This window comes from Nycticebus coucang, chromosome 3, assembly GCF_027406575.1.
Source record: "Nycticebus coucang isolate mNycCou1 chromosome 3, mNycCou1.pri, whole genome shotgun sequence".
In the NCBI taxonomy this organism is placed as follows: domain Eukaryota; kingdom Metazoa; phylum Chordata; class Mammalia; order Primates; family Lorisidae; genus Nycticebus; species Nycticebus coucang.
The window spans coordinates 94,027,840-94,046,569 of record NC_069782.1 but is presented as its reverse complement, the minus strand read 5'-3'; the positions used below and the strand labels follow the sequence as shown (position 1 = coordinate 94,046,569).

Sequence of the window (18,730 nt, the reverse complement as noted above, 5' to 3'; positions counted from 1 at the left end):
TTCCTTTTAATTGATGCATAGTAAGCCACAGTATAGAAGTATCACAGTTTGTTTAACCTTCTAGCCATTAAGGGACTCTTTGGTTGTTTCCAGTTTACTATTATGAATAAAGCTTCTATGAATATTCATATACAGGTTATTGTATAAAGAAAGTTTTCATTTCTCTGGCATACATTTCCAGGAATGAAACTGCTAGATCATATGGTAGTTTGCTTCTTTAGATTTTTAAGAAACCTACATACTGGCCGGGCATGGTGGCTCACACCTATAGTCCCAGTGCTGTGGGAGCCGAGGCGGGTGGATTGTCTGAGCTCAGAGGTTCAAGACCAGCATGAGCAGCAGTGAGCCAGAGTAAGACCCCATCTCTACTAACAACATCAAAAACAGCCAGCACCACCAGAGGAAGAAGAAAATGAACAAAAAAGGAGTACTTCAAACAAAGAAGACTGAACCAGCAAACTGAAATTAAAAAAAAAAAAAAGAAACCTACATACTGTTTCCCAGAGAAACTATACCATTTTACATTCCTATCAGTAATATATCAGTGATCCAGTTTCTCAGAAGTACCTCCACTTTTAGCCCCATATTTTACCCTGTAATGGGATGTCTATCACTTGAGATTTTCAAAATAGATACCCAGAGAGAGAATCTTTTCAAGGTTGATGGATAGAACACAGAGTTCAGAAGAGTTAGGGGCACTGGGGGCAAGGTTGCTATCTACAGGATGTCCCAAGGTCACCAAACATGGGAAAATTAAACTCATATTTACTATATTTCATATTTTTTATATTTATATATCAACACGTAGAAAAGTATTCTGTAAATATTTTGTAAAATTTTGTAATGAATATTTTGTAAATAAAGGTACATTTAGCTACAATTTCTAATTTTCCCTATGTATGACTGTATGGCAACCTTTGGGATACCCTGTATATAGCATACCACACTTGAGCTAGGGACTCAGTTATTCCCTGTTTAATTATCTTTAAAAATGAAGGAGTTATCAAAATGTGGTCCCCAGACCATCAGCATCAGTAATAGTGTCAAGTGGGAACTTGTTTGAGGAATATTCTGGAGCTCCACACCAGGCGCACTGAATCAGACTGGAGGTAAAGCCCAGCAATTTGTATTTTAATGAGCCTTGGCTCCTCTGAAAGTTAAGAGCTACTGCTCTATGCAATGTCAGGCATAAAACAACCCTAAGCCTGAAGGAAAAAATAATAAACCCCCTAGGCAATTCATGCTCTGCAATTACAGAGATACTTTAGCACTCTGAAAAACTGTAGAAACTCCTACTTCTCACTACAGAGGTAAAGGCAACTAAATTCCACCTTAAAGTAGCCAGTCCCTAATGAAGACCATCAACAGTCCCACTCTATATCAAAGAGGGCCAGAGGCCAGCACTTACAAAGCACTCCGCAGCATCATCCATAATTCCCAGCTGGAAACGTTGTTCATCCTGGAAAGTCTTTGCCAGAGCACTGCGGAGAGTGTCTGATGGAAGCACTTTTTCACTACTACATTGAAACTGGTTAAAGATTCCCTGTAGAGAAGAGGTTAGACAAGAGAAAAGGTACAATGCTTTTATTAAACATCTACAATCTTAGTCTGTCATGCTAATATCTCCATGCTGATAGCTATGGAACCAAACATGCTTCCATTGGGCTGTCTCCCTCAGACTGGTCTCTTAACTCCTGGTCTCAAATGATGCTCACCTACTTAGCTTCCCAAAGTGTTAGCATTACAGGCATGAGCTACTGTGACCAGCCTGTTTTATTTTTCTCTATGGCACTTATTACTATCTGTCATACCATATATTTTGCTTATTATCTGACTCTATTCTCTAGAATGTTAAGTATAAGGACACACATTTGTCCTTTTATTTCCTGCTGTACTTCAGCACCTAGTACAATACTTGAATATAAAGGGCAACCAATAACTTTTTTTTGGGGGGGGGGGGACTGAGTTTTACTCTGTTACCCTGGGCAGAGTGCCGTGGCATCATAGCTCACAGTGACCTGGAATTCTTGGGCTCAAGTGATTCTCTTGCCTCAGTTTTTCATTTTTAGTACAGATAGGGGTCTCACTCTTGCCAGGCTGGTTTCAAACTCATCAGTTTAAGCAATCCACCCACTTCAGCCTCCCAAAGTGCCAGAATTATAGGCGTGAGCCATCACACCCAGGCTCCAATAACTATTTTTTAATAAATGAATTAACAGACCCATTAATCGTGAGATGTAAATACATCATATTAAGGCAGTAGTTCTCAACCTTCCTAATGCTGCAACCCTTTAATACAGTTCCTGTGGGTCATGACCCATAGGTTGAGAACCGCTGTATTAAGGGGATACATTGTTAAGTTCCCTATCTCTTTTTTTAAACAAGAATCATCTAGAAAAGTTGAAAAACTTTCTTTCTTTCTTTCTTTTTTTTTTTTTTGTAGAGACAAAGTCTCACTTTATCGCCCTCGGTAGAGTGCCATGGCATCACATAGCTCACAGCAACCTCCAACTCCTCAGCTTAGGTGATTCTCTTGCCTCAGCCTCCTGAGTAGCTGGGACTAAGGTGCCCGCCACAATGCCCAGCTATTTTTTTGTTGCAGTTTGGCTAAGGCCGGGTTTGAACCCGCCAACCTCGGTATATTAGACCGGCGCCCTACCCACTGAGCCACGGGCGCCGCCCTAAAAAGCTTTCTTAAGGTAATATAACTGGTTAAAGCAAAATGATACTAAATTTAGTCCTACTAATTTCAAGTCAAAGTTGTTTCCCCTGTTCAACTCTCTCACTAGCATTCCTCCTCCTCATACACACTGAATGAATTCCCTGCAGAATCTCAAGGGTGTATTACTGTGTGACCTGCTATTATTTTCCTACAAATGATTCCATATTATGTGGAGGAGGCAGTACCAGCAATATGGATTTAATATATTATTATTTAATAAGCTTTGGGGAAATCTATTTTAATTACTCCAAGTTATTATAGATCAACCTAGGAAGCTATACAGAAGTGTATCAATAAGTCAGGCAAAGGTAGTGTAGGGCCTTCCACAATTTGTTGCTGGAAGGGTACAGATGTCTATCAGTGACCTCTTAAATTACACCAAAAGGAAAGGTCTAGGCTAGGATCACAGTTTAAAAAGTTGGGTATCTGGGTGGGGTTCGGTGGCTCAGTCTGGGAGGCTGAGGTGGGCAGATTGCTTGAGCTCAGCAGTTCGAGACCAGCCTGAGCAAGAATAAGACCCTGTCTCTGTGCCCAGCGGGCACCTGTAGTCAGAGAGGCTGAGACAAGAGAATTATTTGAGCCCAAGAGACGGGGGTTGTTGTGAGCTATGATGCCTCTGCACTCTAACGAGGGTGACAAAGTGAAACTCTGTTTCAAAAAAGAAAAGAAAAGTTGGGTATCTGTCTACTGATCTAAGGGATTTTGAAACTTTAGAGGAATAAGGAGAAACAAAAGAAAAAGAAGGTAGGAAAAGCAATGACTATTTCTACAAATTGCATAGTGACCCAACAACTTGATGACTTGCAGGAAGAAAGTCACTCCAGCTTGGTAAAACTTAATGACCACTATGATATCCCAACCTACTGCTCTTCTCAATACTGGTAAGTATGTTGCTGACACGAGAGCAAAAAGATGGGTGAGGTTTGGTCCTTCGTTCAGAATCCAAACCTGATTCCAAAACAAACTAATAGGAAATTATTTCTAGGATAGCTCTATACAAATTTGACATACACAAACTTCAGCTCTTTTAATCTTCCTCAACTGGGTTTCCTTAAGAATTAAGTCCTAATACTCTAAGCATCAACTGTTAACTAATAAATTAACTTTTCTCCAGGGATAGCACTACTTACATACTATCCTAGAGAGAATTATAATAGTCACTCAAATCGCTTTGTGTTCTCTGGGGCAGATGATGCTGTTTGTGAAAAGACAGCATGCCACTCAGAGATGGCATAGTGTATTAAGAGCATGGACTCTGGAGCCAAACTGGGTTCAAAATCTGAACCCTGGGATTTACTAGCTATATGATCTTGACCAACTTATTTAACTTCCCTAGGCCTCACTTTTCTCTTTAAAGGAGTAGGGCACCAGTCCCATACGCCGGAGGTGGCGGGTTCAAACCCAGCCCCGGCCAAAAAAAAGAGAGTTAATAGGCCAGACGCAATGGCTCATGCCTATGATCTGAACACTCTGAGAGGCCAAAGAGGGTAGATTCCCCAAGCTCAGAAGTTCAAGACCAGTCTGAGCAAGAGTAAGACTCCATCTCTACTAAACATAGAAAAACTAGGAGGGTGTTGTGATGGGTGCTTATAGACCCAGCTACTTGGGAGGCTGAGGCAAGAAGATTGCTTGAGCCCAAGGTTCTGAGGTTGTTGTGAGTTATGACGCCATAGCATTCTACCCAGGGTGGCAGAGTGGGACTCTGTCTCAATCAATCAATCAATAAATAAAAGAGGGTTCATAATACTATTTACCATCTAGAGTTAAGATCTAATGCCCAGCAGTATGATAAATGCTAAGTGTTAGGTATTATTACTATTCCATTTGGGAGTTTTTGGATACTAAAGAGCCTGTCTGCCACCATCCTATGCTGAAGAAGGGCTCTGAGTCAGGTGTTTCTCCCTTGAGCTACCTTCTCAATCTCTGAGATATGGGTAGAAAGAACTAAACTCTTTTCTATTCCCTATTCTGTTGCTCCCATTCAAGAGAGACAGATTTCCCATGACCTAGATAACAAGGGTTTTGGCAAAGAAAGGGAGAAGTCTAGGGTCAGAGGTCTGTCTGCAACCACAGTGGATCTGTAACAACAGATCTGACTCTTGTGTTCAGTGGGATCAACGTTCCCATGCTATAATCTTTTCCCATCTCTTAATTACAGGCAGGCTTCTCCATACACACAGACTACCTGAATGCATTCACAATGGCCTCTGACTGAATCTTTTTTATTTTATTTTAATTATTGTTGCCAATCTTGCTCTGCTATTGTTAGGAAGAAGCAAGTGTATTAGGGATAAAGCAGCCTAAGCCAGCCCAGCATGCATCTGTGGAGCTACAGCTCCGGATGAGGCTGTTAGCACAAAGCCCCTCTGTTAGAGAAGCACACTAACCCCTGTGTGTCCCTCTCACATGAGCGCAGGGGCTGGAACAGGCCTCCTCTCGTTCTCTTTTTCACCCTCCTCCCACCTTTCCCAGAGGGAGATCCTGTTCACACCAAAAAAAGCCAAGAACATTTAGTTCAGCAGTAAGAACAGGTGGCAGCACCAATAAGGAACAAAAACTGGTATTCTTCCAATTGCTGAGTTCTATGGTAGGCAGGGAGAAAGGGCAGGAAGAACTGAAACCCAGTAATCACTGTTCCCTGTGGGGTCCCTGATGGTTCCATTTCAATAAGCAGGAAAAAACCCACCTTTAAGGCTTCTCTCTATTTCACAGAATGAAACCAAAGAAGTCTTTCTTTTCATTTTCAGGAAAAGGTAAATTACATTTTGTCTGATAACTATTTTCTTGGATACAGTACAAAAGCAACAAGACTTTAATGACTAAATGCAGGTGCTTCCCCACCCACCTCTCTTGGATCAAGCAACAATCAATTCTATCTACATGGGCACATTATTATTTGGATTAGTAAAAACCATGTAAATAAGATATAAGTGCCATAAATGCATTTTACAAGGGTATGTGTTAAATTTACTAAGTGTAGAATATAAATGTCTTAACACAATAACTAAGAAAATGCCGTGAAGACTATGTTAACCAGTTTGTTGAAAATATTTCAAATTGTATATAAAAACAGTACATTGTACCCCATGATTGCATTAAGGTACACAGCTATTTTTTTATTTATTTTTTTTATTTTTGTAGAGAGAGTCTCACTTTATTGCCCTCGGTAGAGTGCTGTAGCATCACAGCTCACAGCAACCTCTAACTCCTGGGCTTAGGCAATTCTCTTGCCTCAGCCTCCCAAGTACGTGGGACTATAGGCACCTGCCACAACACCTGGCTATTTTTTTGTTGCAGTTTGACGGGGCCGGGTTTGAACCTGCCACCCTTGGTGTATGGGGCCAGTGCCCTACCCACTGAGCCACAGGCACCGCCCCACAGCTATGATTTAATAAAAAAAGAAAAAAGAGGGCGGTGCCTGTGGCTCAGAGTCGGTAAGGCGCCGGCCCCATATACCGAGCGTGGCGGGTTCAAGCCCGGCCCCGGCCAAACTGCAACCAAAAAGTAGCCAGGCGATGTGGTGGGCGCCTGTGGTCCCAACTGCTTGGGAGGCTGAGGCAAAAGAATCGCTTAAGCCCAGGAGTTGGAGGTTGCTGTGAGCTGTGTGAGGCCACGGCACTCTACCGAGGGCCATAAAGTGAGACTCTGTCTCTACAAAAAATAAAAAATAAAAAAAAAAGAAGTGTCTGAAGACAGAAAGTCTTTGTGCTCTGGCATTTATAAATGCAGCTGTTGCTTAAATACTTTTTTCTCTAAAACATAGACTCTGATCTTTTGGCAGGGAATAGCTGTTTACTTCTCTCTCAAAATTCCCTAGCCTTACATTTAAAAGAAGTCATGAGTAGAGAAGGTAAGGATTAAGGAGAAAGGCTGCCACTAATTTTGGTACTTTTTGAGCCCAAGATCTTTTGCAAAGTGCCCCAGTCAGCAGACCAACTCATCCTTGTGAGGTGTCCAGCAACGTCTTTTGCAAAGGTATGACACACGTTATGCCTTATCACAAACTCACTCAGTTCTTAGGGATTCTCTTCTTGATCTAGGCTTCTTAAGTCACTTACCATTTTGGCTCTCATAATCACTCCTTTTTTTGCATCTGTTGGAAATCATAGAGCCTAAATATGGCTAATCTAGCCTATTTATAAATACAACCCTATGCCAGTAAAATAAGGAAACTAGTTCTTGAGGAACACTTACTACTGGAAAAGAAAACTTTCACTGGTTTTGTGTGTTTAAAAATTCTTTTTCAAAAGAGGAAAATTTTGGCACCCCAAAACTATAACATAGGATTTTGGTTTTTTTTTGGCCAGGGCTGGGTTTGAACTTGCCACCTCCGGCATATGGGACCGGCGCCCTACCCCTTGAGCCACAGGTGCCTCCCTATAACATAGGATTTTAACATGTTATTGTAAGAAACTCCAAACATACAATAGTAGACAGGGCTGGGCACAGTAGCTCCTGCTTGTAATCCTAGCCCTCTGGGAGGCCAAAGCAGATGGATCACCTGAGCTTAGGTGTTCAAAATCAGCCTGAGCAAAGAGAGACCAAGAGAGATCCCGTCTCAACTAAAAATAGAAAAAATTAGTCTGGTATTGTGGTGGGCACCTGTAGTCCCAGCTACTTGATCACTTGAGCCTAAGAGTTTGGAGTTGCTGTGAGCTATGGTGCCATAACACTCTACTCAGAGTGTCTGAGTGAGACTCAAAAAAAAAAAAAAGGCTAGACAGGATATTATAATAAACTCCCATGCACACATCATCCAACTTCAACAATTATCAGCCTGTCACCAATCTCATTTCATTTATACCATCCACAATACATGCTCAAATCATTTTGAAGCAGATGACAGACTTTTTTCATTTGTAAATATTTTATCTCTAAAATGAAAGAACTTTTTGTTTAAAATGTAAACTACCACACCCCAAAAAAGTAATAATAATTCCTTAATACCATCAAATCTCCAGTCATTTTTATAAACACTTTTTTTTTTAGAGTCAAGGTCTTGGCTTGGCACCTGTAGCACAGTGGTTATGGCACCAACCACATACACCAAGGGTGGCAGGTTCAAACCTGGCCCGGGCCAGCTAAACAATGACACAATGACAACTGCAACCAAAAAAAAAAAAAAATAGCTGGGCGTTATGGCGGGCGCCTGTAGTCCCAGCTACTTGGGAGGCTGAGACAAAAGAATCGCTTAAGCCCAAGAGTTGGAGGTTGTCGTGAGCTGTGATGCCACGGCACTCTACCCAGGGCAATAAACATAGTGTGACTCTGTCTCAAAAAACAACAAAAAAAAAGAGTCAAGGTCTTGCTCTATTACCCAGGCTGGGACACAGTGGCAAAATCATAGCTCACTGCAATGTCCAACTCCTGAGTTCCTCTAGCCTCATCCCCCAAGTGGCTAGGACTACAGCTGCCACCATATCTGGCTAATTCTTTATAGAGATGGGGTCTCTTTGTGTTGTACACTTTGGTCGAACTCCTGGCCTCAAGTGATCCTCCCACTCTCAAATGTCTGGGATTACAGGCATGAGCCGTCAGACCCAGCCAATACAAACTCTTGATCCAACTTTGGGTAAGGCAAAGAATAGCTAGCTAGTTTCTTCCTTGGGATTCTCTATGTCTAAAAATAGCTACCTTCTAGACTTCCTGATTAGAAAAAGCACCTGAAAACATGTCCTTTATCAGTCCCTCAAAATTAAATTCAGTGACCAATACTATATATCCTCATGAGTTTAGGGCTTCATTTGCATTTAGTTCATAACCCAATATTTTGGACTGGCAATGATGAGGTTAAGGACCATGATAAGCCACATAGAAGCACCAAGAATTCAAGAGAATGGACAGAGAGACAAGCCAGATTCACTAAGGATAGCACTGCTTTTCATGGGATATCATAAATTAATTTTTAGATTTTATAAATACAATAATTAATTAACTAATTTTTGCCAAGATCAAGAATGCAAGACCCTTATAGACTACTAACAATATACAAATCAAATTTTGAGAATCAGTACATAACTGCTAACCCCACAGGGAAAACTATAAGCAGGGACCCTTCTGGACATACACAAAAGTTTTAAAATTATCTAAGTTTTAGGCTCTATTATAAATTCTGGAACAGAAAGAATCATGATCTTCTATATTTTTCCTTGCAGCCATACCCCTCTATTTGACTATCATGTATAATTCTGAACTCCAACTTTTAAAGAGGATAAAAGATTTAGTTTTATACTATTCTAGTTATGTCAAAGGTTAAATTAGTTGAGAAAGAACTAAACACAGCCTAATAGGAAATTAAAACTAAGCAAAGATAATTAAAGGACAACACAAACATGCTCAAATCCACACACAGGTAATCAAAACAAGGAAGTTAAAGTCAAATAGGTGATATCTGGATTAGACATAAAGACATAATTCCTTATGTGAGAGTTGTTTATTGCTAGCTAAAATTTCCAGGAAACATACTAGAAATCTGATTACACTGTTTAAATAGCCAATCCAGGATAATGGGGTTACTCCTCTCTGATACTGGGTACAACTAAAGAACAATGAAGAACTTTCCATTTCTACTATCTATAAGAGAAAGGACTAGATAAATAATGAATAATGAGGCTGGGCGCAGTGACTCAAACCTATATTCCTAGCTACTCTGACAGAGGGCTGAAGCAGTAGGACCACTTAAGCTCAGGAGTTTGAGGCTTCAGTGAGCTCTGGCTGCACCACTACACTCCAGGCTAGGTGACAAAGCAAGATCCTGTCCCCCAAAATAAAAAAGAATAATGAGTAATTTATTATATCACTTTACTCTCTGTGCTTATAGTTCAATAACCAATAGAGAAACAGACACAAGGTTTAACTAAAAAAATTAAAGAATTTATTCCCTGAATTTTCAAATTTCCCCCAATTAGTAAGTAGACTATGAATAGAACACATACTTTCCTGCCCCATAAGAATAGTCTAACTGCTCTCCATATACAGACATTACAGGATACCTTTATAGATACAAAAACCTATTTCCTCCCTATCTACTCACTCCAGGCATCATTCCCAGGCTTTTACGCCTTATACTAGCATTCATAAAAGAAAAATCACTAATTGAGAAGATCTGTTGGTTAGAATCAATCAATGCACATTCTGCTTTGCCTGTAACAAAAAACACTCTGTCCTATATCCTGGCACTGCATAGCCTCTAGTACAATCCCTGGAAGGAGAACAAAATCTTTGTGGCATATTAAGTACAGAGGACGGATTTCCTCCCCTGAACAGAGATAAATAAATAAGCCAACACCAAAGTAAAGACATACCCTGGGGACTGGGGGTGTAAGAGTTGATTCAATATGAATAATAAACAGAGTTCTAGACTATAGGCATGACAACAATTTAGGTCAGAAAAGGTGTTTGTAATACTGGATGGATTAAATTGGGGGTTTTAGAGGGAACTACGTAATTAGTACACAAATTTCTTCAATTTTTAAGTTAGAGTTGACCAGCATCATGGTTCAAGATAAGCAAAATGACACACTGACACAAGTTCCTTTCAATAAAAAGCATCTGTAGTTAACTTGGATGCAAGATTTTGAGGCTGAATTTACCTTAGTATCAAGTAACACAGAAAAAAACCAATACATTTTACAGGAATAATAATTTTATAGGACTAAAAGTAAAAGATGACTATAAATATTGTATATAAATCAAAGTATTTATAAGAACTGGTTACGACATGTACTATGGTACACGCTAAAGATCACAAGGCACAGAAATAATGACAGATGTTCACAGAGCAGAAGAAAAAATGAAAACATTAAAGTCATGAACTAGGGCAGTGCCCGTAGCTCAGTGGGGAGGGTGCCAGCCACATACAACGAGGCTGGCAGGTTCAAACCCACCCCAATGACAACTACAACAAAAAATAGCTAGGTGTTGTTGCGGGCACCCATAGTCCCAGCTACTTGGGAGGCTGAGGCAAGAGAATCGCATAAGCCCAAGACTTTGAGGTTGCTGTGAGCTGTGATGCATAGCACTCTAGTGAGGGCAACAAATCAAACTTACCATTAGAGAATGGAAATAGGTCATGAAGACGTGAAGAGTCAGCAAAAAATAATTCCTTTTTTTTTTTGAGACAGAGTCTCACTATGTCGCCCTCAGTAGAGTGCTGATTAGCTGGCCCCAGGCTGGGTTCAAACCTGCCAGCCTCAGTGTATGTGGCTGGTGCCATAACCACTGTGGTATGGGCACTGAGCCCAAAAAATAATTCTTATTAGCCTCACTAAACACTCCTCTAATTTTTAAATGGGAAACAGTGAAAAAATGAGATTTAAATATACAGAATTACATTACATCCACACTGTAAATACCATAAGATAATATGTAACTTAAACTAAGAATACCAGATAACTTTTGCTCCCCATCAAGTCTGCCCCCACCCCAACAAACACATCTTATCCTTCCTTTCCCAAATGAGGTAGAAAGACCTACAATAGTAAACCTACAAAAAAAGGTGAGATCAGTATGAAAAGCTCCAATTAAATAGAAGAGTGAGAAAGATCACAAAAAGCAGAAAAAGGGAAGAAAAGGCAAGTACCAAAAACTCCATAGCTAAAATCCAACAACTACTAAAAGATTCAATCAACCCAGAAAAGCAGACTGTTTGTATTACAGTTTAGGCACTGTAAGGAACACCAAGGGGGAAGAAGAGCTGAATTATTGTCCCAAAAACTCATTCAGCCATACTAAATACTATTAAGTCAAAACATCACATGTTTAGATATAGTATTTCTCAAATGTCATTAAAAAGGTAACTTCTGAAACTGAGTTTTGAAAGGTGTTATGGTTTGGCAAAAGGACAGCAAACACTCCAGACAAATGAATAGCATCCGAAATGTCTAAGAGATAGGCATATCAAGTACACTATTGACTGTCATACTTAAAATACAGACTGCCTGGGGAAGAAATGAAGAAAATGTCTCGGCGCTTGTAGCTCAGTGGTTACAGTGCCGGCCACATACACTGGGGCTGACGGGTTTGAACCCAGCCCAGGCCTGCAAATCTACAATGACAACTAGAACAAAAAAATAGCCAGGCGTTGTGGAGGGCACCTGTAATCCCAGCTACTTGGGAGGCTGAGGCAGCAGAATCATTTAAGCCTAAGAGTTTGAGGTTGCTATGAGCGGTGATGCCACAGCACTCTACCGAGGACTACATAGTAAGACTCTGTCTCAAAAAAAAGCAAAACAAGAAAAGAAAGAAAGGAAAAGAAAAGGAAAGGAAAAAAAAAAGAAATGAAGAAGATAAAGTAGGCACCAGGCACGGTGGCTCACACCTGTAATCCCAGCACTTGGGAGGCTGAGGAGGGTGGATTGCCTGAGCTCAACAAGTTCAAGACCAGTGTGAGCCAGAGTGAGACCCCATCTCTAAAAATAACCGGGCATCGTGGCAGGCGCATATAGTCCCAGCTACTTGGGAGGCTGAGGCAAGAGAATCTCTTGAGCCCAAGAGTTTGAGGTTGCTATGAGCTTTAACACCACCGCACTCTATCAAGGGCAACAATGTGAGACTCTGTCTCAAAAAAAAGAAGAAGAAGAAGAAGATTTTTAAAAAGTATGAAATTAGGTTTTAAATGTCTACAATCATTCATTTTTAAGTGATTTAGGAGACAAGTGGGAGCCACTTCAATGTTAGAAGACAGTAACTTCAAAATAGCATCCCAAAGTATTCTTAGGTTAAAATAAATGAAGCAGAAAGATACTACAGATAGAATGGCAACTTAGGGATCTGAAGAAAAGTATTCTTTTTACAAAAACAGTAAGCAAAAAACTTACTACCAAAAATATCACAGACTAGAGGAGAAGTACAAAGAGAAATGACAATCTCTATGCAGGAATTCAGGCAATTTTCAGTTTTTCTCTTTATACTTCAGTGTGATTTCTGGAATGGTTATAGTACTTTTCTATATTTTCTAATAAAAATCATCATACAAAAAAAGAAAAATGTGTATACATATATAGCCAAAGTATAACAGATGTTCATGTGCCTACCACCCAATTTAAGAAATGGAAAAATTAACCATGAGTTTTGAAGCTCCCCATCTGGTTACACACTTCTCGCTCTACCTTCCAGAGGTAACCACTATCTTGAATTTTGTGAAAATCATTCACTTTTTCACTACAATTTTATCATACATATGTATCCGTGATAAATATGTTGTTTAGTTTTGCCTGGTTTTGTTAAGTATATAAATGGAATCGTGGTTTATGTAGTCTTCTATGACTTGCTTTTTTCAATCAATATGATGATTTTGACATTAATTCAACATGCTATAAATAGCTGCAGGTCATTCATTTCCACTGCTATATAGCACTTTACTATGACAATAAATCATCATTTTAAAATCCATTCCAAGCCGAGCGTGTAATCCTAGTACTCTGGGAGGCTAAAGGGGGTGGATCACTTGAACTCTGGAGTTTGAGACTAGCCTGAGCAAGAGCGAGACCCCGTCTCCACTAAAAATAGAAAACTGGAGACAAGAGGATCTCTTGAGCCCAAAAACTTCAGGTTGCAGTGAGCTATAATGCCACAGCACTCTAATCAGGGTGTCAGAGTGAGACTCTGCCTTAAACAAACAAAAAAAATCCATTCCATTGTACTTAAAATGAGTTGTTTCCATTTTCTTTTTTTTTTTTTAACAGAATCTCACTTTGTCACCCTTGGTAGAATGCCCTGGTGTCATAGCTCACAGCAACCTCAAACTCCTGGGTTCAAGGGATTCCCTTGCCTCAGCCTCCTGAGTAGCTGGGACTATTGCCCCGCCACAATGCCCCACTATTTTTAGAGATGGGGTTTTGCTCTTGCTCAGGCTGGTTCTCAAACTCCCAAGCTCAGGCAATCCACCCACCTCAGCCTCCCAGAATGCTAGGATTACAAGGTATGAGCCACTGCACCCAGCTGTTTCCATTTTTCTATAATAACAAAAATACTACTTTGAACATTCTTCCAGAATATATCATCTGGAACATTATGCATCAAGTTTTCTACAATGTATAATCCTACATGTGGAATCACTCGATGGTAGGTTACATGCAAGTTTAGTTTTACCAAGTAATAACAAACTATTTTCCTACCTAGTGGTATCAATTTACATTCCAAAAAGCAATGTACATAAAATTCTCATTACTCCATCTTTTTGGTAACACTTAATGTCATCAGATTTTTGAAATTTTACTAATCTAACAGGTATAGTTTAATTCATTTTTTTTTTGGTTACTAATGAAGGTAAGTATCTTTCATATACTTAGGGGTTATTTGGGTTTCCCATCTTTAGGTATGCCTGTTTATAGCATTACCCATTTTTCTCTTGATTCATTTATCTTTTACTTCCTTTTTACAGGAGTTCCATGCTGGATACCAATCTTTTGTTGGTTTTATATATATTGTGCATATTTTCTCTCAGCTTAGAGCCTTGTCTCTTTTCTCTCTTTGTGGAAACTTTTAATGAACAGAAGTACTTGAATTTTCTGTAACAAAATGTATCAACTTCTTAACTTTCTATTTTACATGTCCTATTTAATTAGTCCTTCCTTATTCTCTGAGGTCATGATATTCTCTCATATTTTCTTCTAAAACTTATAAAATTTTGTCTTTCATATTTTATTCCTTAATTCATCTGAAATTCTTATTTTTTATAAAGTATGAAGTAGGAATCTAATTTTCCTTTTTTTTATATGGATGACCAATTATCTAAGCATCATTTATTGAAAAGTCTGCTCTCTGTTGATTCACAGGACAAACAACAAGTCTCCAGTATGATCATTTCTGAACTGGTTTTGTCTCACTGGATTATTTGTTATCGTCAGTAGGTACTATATTATCTTAATTATTAATATTATAGCTTTATAATAATTCTTGGTATCTGGCTCAGCGCCTGTAGCTCAATGGCTAGGGTGCCAACTACATACAGCGGAGCTGGCGGGTTCAAACCCAGCCTGGGCCTGCCAAACAACAATGACAAATACAACCGGGGCGGGGAAAATGGGGGTTGTGGTAGGCACCTGTAGTCCCAGTTACTTGGGAGGCTGAGGCAAAAGAATCGCTTAAGCCCAAGAGTTGGATGTTGTGTGAGCTGTGATGCCACAGCACTCTACCAAGAGCAACATAGTGAGACTCTGTCTCAAAAAAAAAAAATAATAATATGGGCGGTGCCTGTGGCTCAGTGAGTAGAGCGCCGGCCCCATACACTGCGGGTGGCAGGTTCAAAACCGGCCCTGGCCAAACTGCAACAAAAAACAGCCAGACGTTGTGTCAGGCGCCTGTAGTCCCAGCTACTCAGGAGGCTGAGGCAAGAAAATCGCCTAGGCCCAAGAGCTGGAGGTTGCTGTGAGTGGTGAGACTCTGTCTCAAAAAATAAATAAATAAATAAAATAATAATAATAATAATTCTTGGTATCTGATAAAGTATTTTTGGTATCTTGGTAGTATTCTTGGTAGTAATTCTTGGTACCTGTGGTCATTAGTACTGTCTGTCAAATATTTCCAGTTCTTCCTCCTTTAGGATCATGACAGGAACGTATTTCCTAACCCCCTTATGATTCAGTGAGACAAGATGGTAGCTCTGGTCAATGAATTGAGTGTAGAAGTGACCCGGTGAGCATTTAATTGCTTGCGCAAAACTGTCTAGAGCTTTTTCACCTCTGGCTTAGCAACTAATAATATTCAATAGGGTTGTAGGGTTCCTCAGTGACTATAATCCATAGGGTTTCTCTCATAACCTACAGTAGACAAGTAATCTGAATGAGAAATAAATCTTTAGTATATTTTCACTGAGATTATAGGGTTGTTACCACAGTATAACCTAGCCTACTCTGACTGATACATAAGATAAATCACTTACTTTGTCATTATTCTTCAGAAGCATCCCATCTGTTTTTATATCTGTTTTTATTTGTCATGTAAATTTCAGAACTGGTGGCGGAGTGGGCACGGGGCCAGCCACACACACCAAGGCTGGTGGGTTCGAACCCGGCCCAGGGCAGCTAAACAACGACAACTGCAACAAAAAAAATAGCCAGGCGTTGTGGCAGGCACCTGTGGTCCCAGCTACTCAGGAGGTTGAGGCAAGAGAATCACTTAAGCCCAAGAATTTGAGGTTGCTGTGAGCTGTGATGCACTCTACCAAATTTTTTCAGAACTGATTTTTCTCAATTTCCAAAAAAAAAGCCTGCTGATTACAGTGTATATGAGTACCACCACATTGGGAAACATAAGGAAACACTGGAAAACAGCTGACATTATCTAAAAACGTTGAAGATATATATATCCTGTGAGCCAACAATTCCAATTCTGGACATGTACACAAAATATGTTTACATATATGTATAAGAATATTCTTAGTAATATTGTTAATAAAAATAAAAAACTAGAAAAAAATCCAAACAACTATCAGCAGTAGAATGGACAGTGATTTACCTACACAAAGAAATACTATACAATAACAAAAATGAACAAAATTGACATACAAACAACAATAAAATATTTGGGGGGGGGTGGTGAAGGGGGAGACAGAGTCTCACTCTGTTGCCAAGGCTAGAATGCCATGATGTCAACCTAGGTCACAGCAACCTCAAACTCCTGAGTAGCTGGGACTATGGTCACCTGCCAGAATGCCTGGCTATTTTTTCTATTTTTAGTAGAGACAGGGTCTCACTGTTGCTCAGGCTGGTCTTGAACTCTTGGGATCAAGGGATCCTCCCTCCTCCACCTTCCAGAGTTGCTAGGATTACAGTGAGCCACTGTACCCAACAGATGAACATATTTCTGAGCTACAGAAAACAAACATACAAAATTTACATAAAGTGATTCTATTTACAATTAAGTTTCTTCTTTTTTTTTGAGACAGAGTCTCACTACGTCGACCTTAGTAGAGTGTCGTGACATCACAGCTCACAACAACCTTAAACTCTTGGGCACAAGTGATTCTCTTGCCTCAGCCTCCAAAGTAGCTGGGACTACAAGCGCCCACCACAACACCCCAGCTATTTTTTAGAAATGGGGTCTTGCTCTTGCTCAGGCTGGTCTCAAACTCGTAAGCTCAAGCGATCCACCTGCCTCAGCTTCCCAGAATGCTGGGATTACAGGCATGAGCCACTGCACCCAGCCTATATACAAATATTTTTAAAGTGGGGAACAAAAGAGACATCCTATAGAAGGACCCAGGTATGGATGATCCATTCCAAGTTTACTCCTTCATACATTCATCACCCCTTCCCTTTTCTAAGAAAATAAAGGCCTCCAGCCTAAATGAAGGAGTATCTCCTGAAAACTATACTATTCTAACCAATTTAAACTTCTTAGCTCCTAGGACCAAATCCTGGGTCTTTTATACTTTCAAATTAATCCATCTATAATTTTTTCAATAAAGAAATGAGGCATTGGCTCGGCACCCATATCATAGTGCTCACAGCACGAGGCAAATACACTAAGGCTGGTGGGTTCAAACACAGCCAAGGCCAGCTAAGTAACAACTGACAACTGCAACAAAAAATAGCCGAGCATTGTGCCGGGTGCCTGTAGTCCTAGCTACTTGGGAGGCTGAGGCAAGAGAATTGCTTAAGCCCAAGACTTGGAGGTTTCTGTAAGCTGTAACGCCACAGCACTCTACCGAGGGTGACATAATAACACTCTGTCTCAAAAAATAAAAATAAAAGAAAATAAAAAATAAATAAGGTATTGCTGTCACCCAGCATGGAGTAGAGTGGGGCAGTCATAGCCCACTAAAGCCTCAAATTCCTAGGCTCAAGCAATCCTCACACTTCAGCCTCCTGAGTAACTGGAACTACAAGCACAAGCATCATGCACAGCCAACAATATGATAAAGGAATGGCAACGATGCCATCTAAAATATAAAGTCTGTGCAAACTAGAGCCTAATTATTTAACATTTATATAAGCATGGAGGGATTAAAAAGGACTTTGGTTGAAAAAATTTAAATCTTTATTATACTCCCAACATAACATTAAGAGTCAGGTAAGGAAAATAAATCTCTTGGTTAGATGTAATTAAGTAGCAGAATTCTAACACATCCCAGAAGTTATGAAGACCCAAAATGTAACCTTTAATCCCTTAAGCCATTTACCTATCCTTTCCAAGCAATTGCTTCTCTGAAACAGCCCCAATAAATCTCCTCAACCCCAAAAGGCTGAAAAACAATTTCCCCTCTGTACTTCAGTGTCTCAGAAGATGTACCATAACATCTGGTGGTTGATTTTTTCCATCTTTCTGGCTTTTACAATGATACTGATTTATATTAAAGTAATAATTTGTTCTTCTGAAAAATTAAACAGAAAAGACTATGACAGCTAGTTCTCTGGGTCCCACTTGGGTCAATGTAGAGGGTAGCACAGTTCTGACTAGTCAGAGGCACAGGCATGTCAGAGGTCATACAAATTCTATCTCTCTTCTTGGTATAGGTTAAGAGTTTCCATTTTCAGGAGGTTCTTCTACCAGGGATTTCTTCAGGATTCACATGTCCCTAGCAAGTATATCCTAAGCATACATAGTTTTTTTGTTTTTTAGTTTTAATGCCATGAATCAGACCTCCTTAAGACTTATTTACCAAGGAGCCACTATATTTCTTCCTTATCTAAGATTAGATACTCAATGTCAATGTACATTTCAGAAAATTAGATCAAATGCACTTTCGGTTGGGCTTCTATCTGAATAGGCAGAGTAAGAAATTTTATAATCACTTTATAAAAGATTTTCTTTTTTTTTTTTGTAGAGACAGAGTCTCACTTTATGGCCCTCAGTAGAGTGCCGTGGCCTCACATAGCTCACAGCAACCTCCAACTCCTGGGCTTAAGTGATTCTCTTGCCTCAGCCTCCCGAGTAGCTGGGACTACAGGCGCCCGCCACAATGCCAGGCTATTTTTTTTTTGGTTGCAGTTTGGCTGGGGCCGGGTTTGAACCCGCCACCCTCGGTACATGGGGCCGGCGCCCTACCGACTGAGCCATAGGCAC

The 18,730-nt window shown here is 40.0% G+C and overlaps 1 protein-coding gene across 16 annotated transcripts in view; it reads right to left on the bottom strand.

The window, feature by feature from the left end:
* Positions 1-18,730, bottom strand: part of USP54 (ubiquitin specific peptidase 54) — a 152,628-nt gene that overhangs the window by 39,434 nt on the left and 94,464 nt on the right. For all 16 annotated transcript variants that reach the window (XM_053586091.1, XM_053586090.1, XM_053586086.1 and 13 more), the window contains one exon: positions 1,409-1,543. In XM_053586091.1, the coding sequence (XP_053442066.1) occupies positions 1,409-1,543 (135 nt within the window). The remainder of the gene's footprint in view (positions 1-1,408; positions 1,544-18,730) is intronic.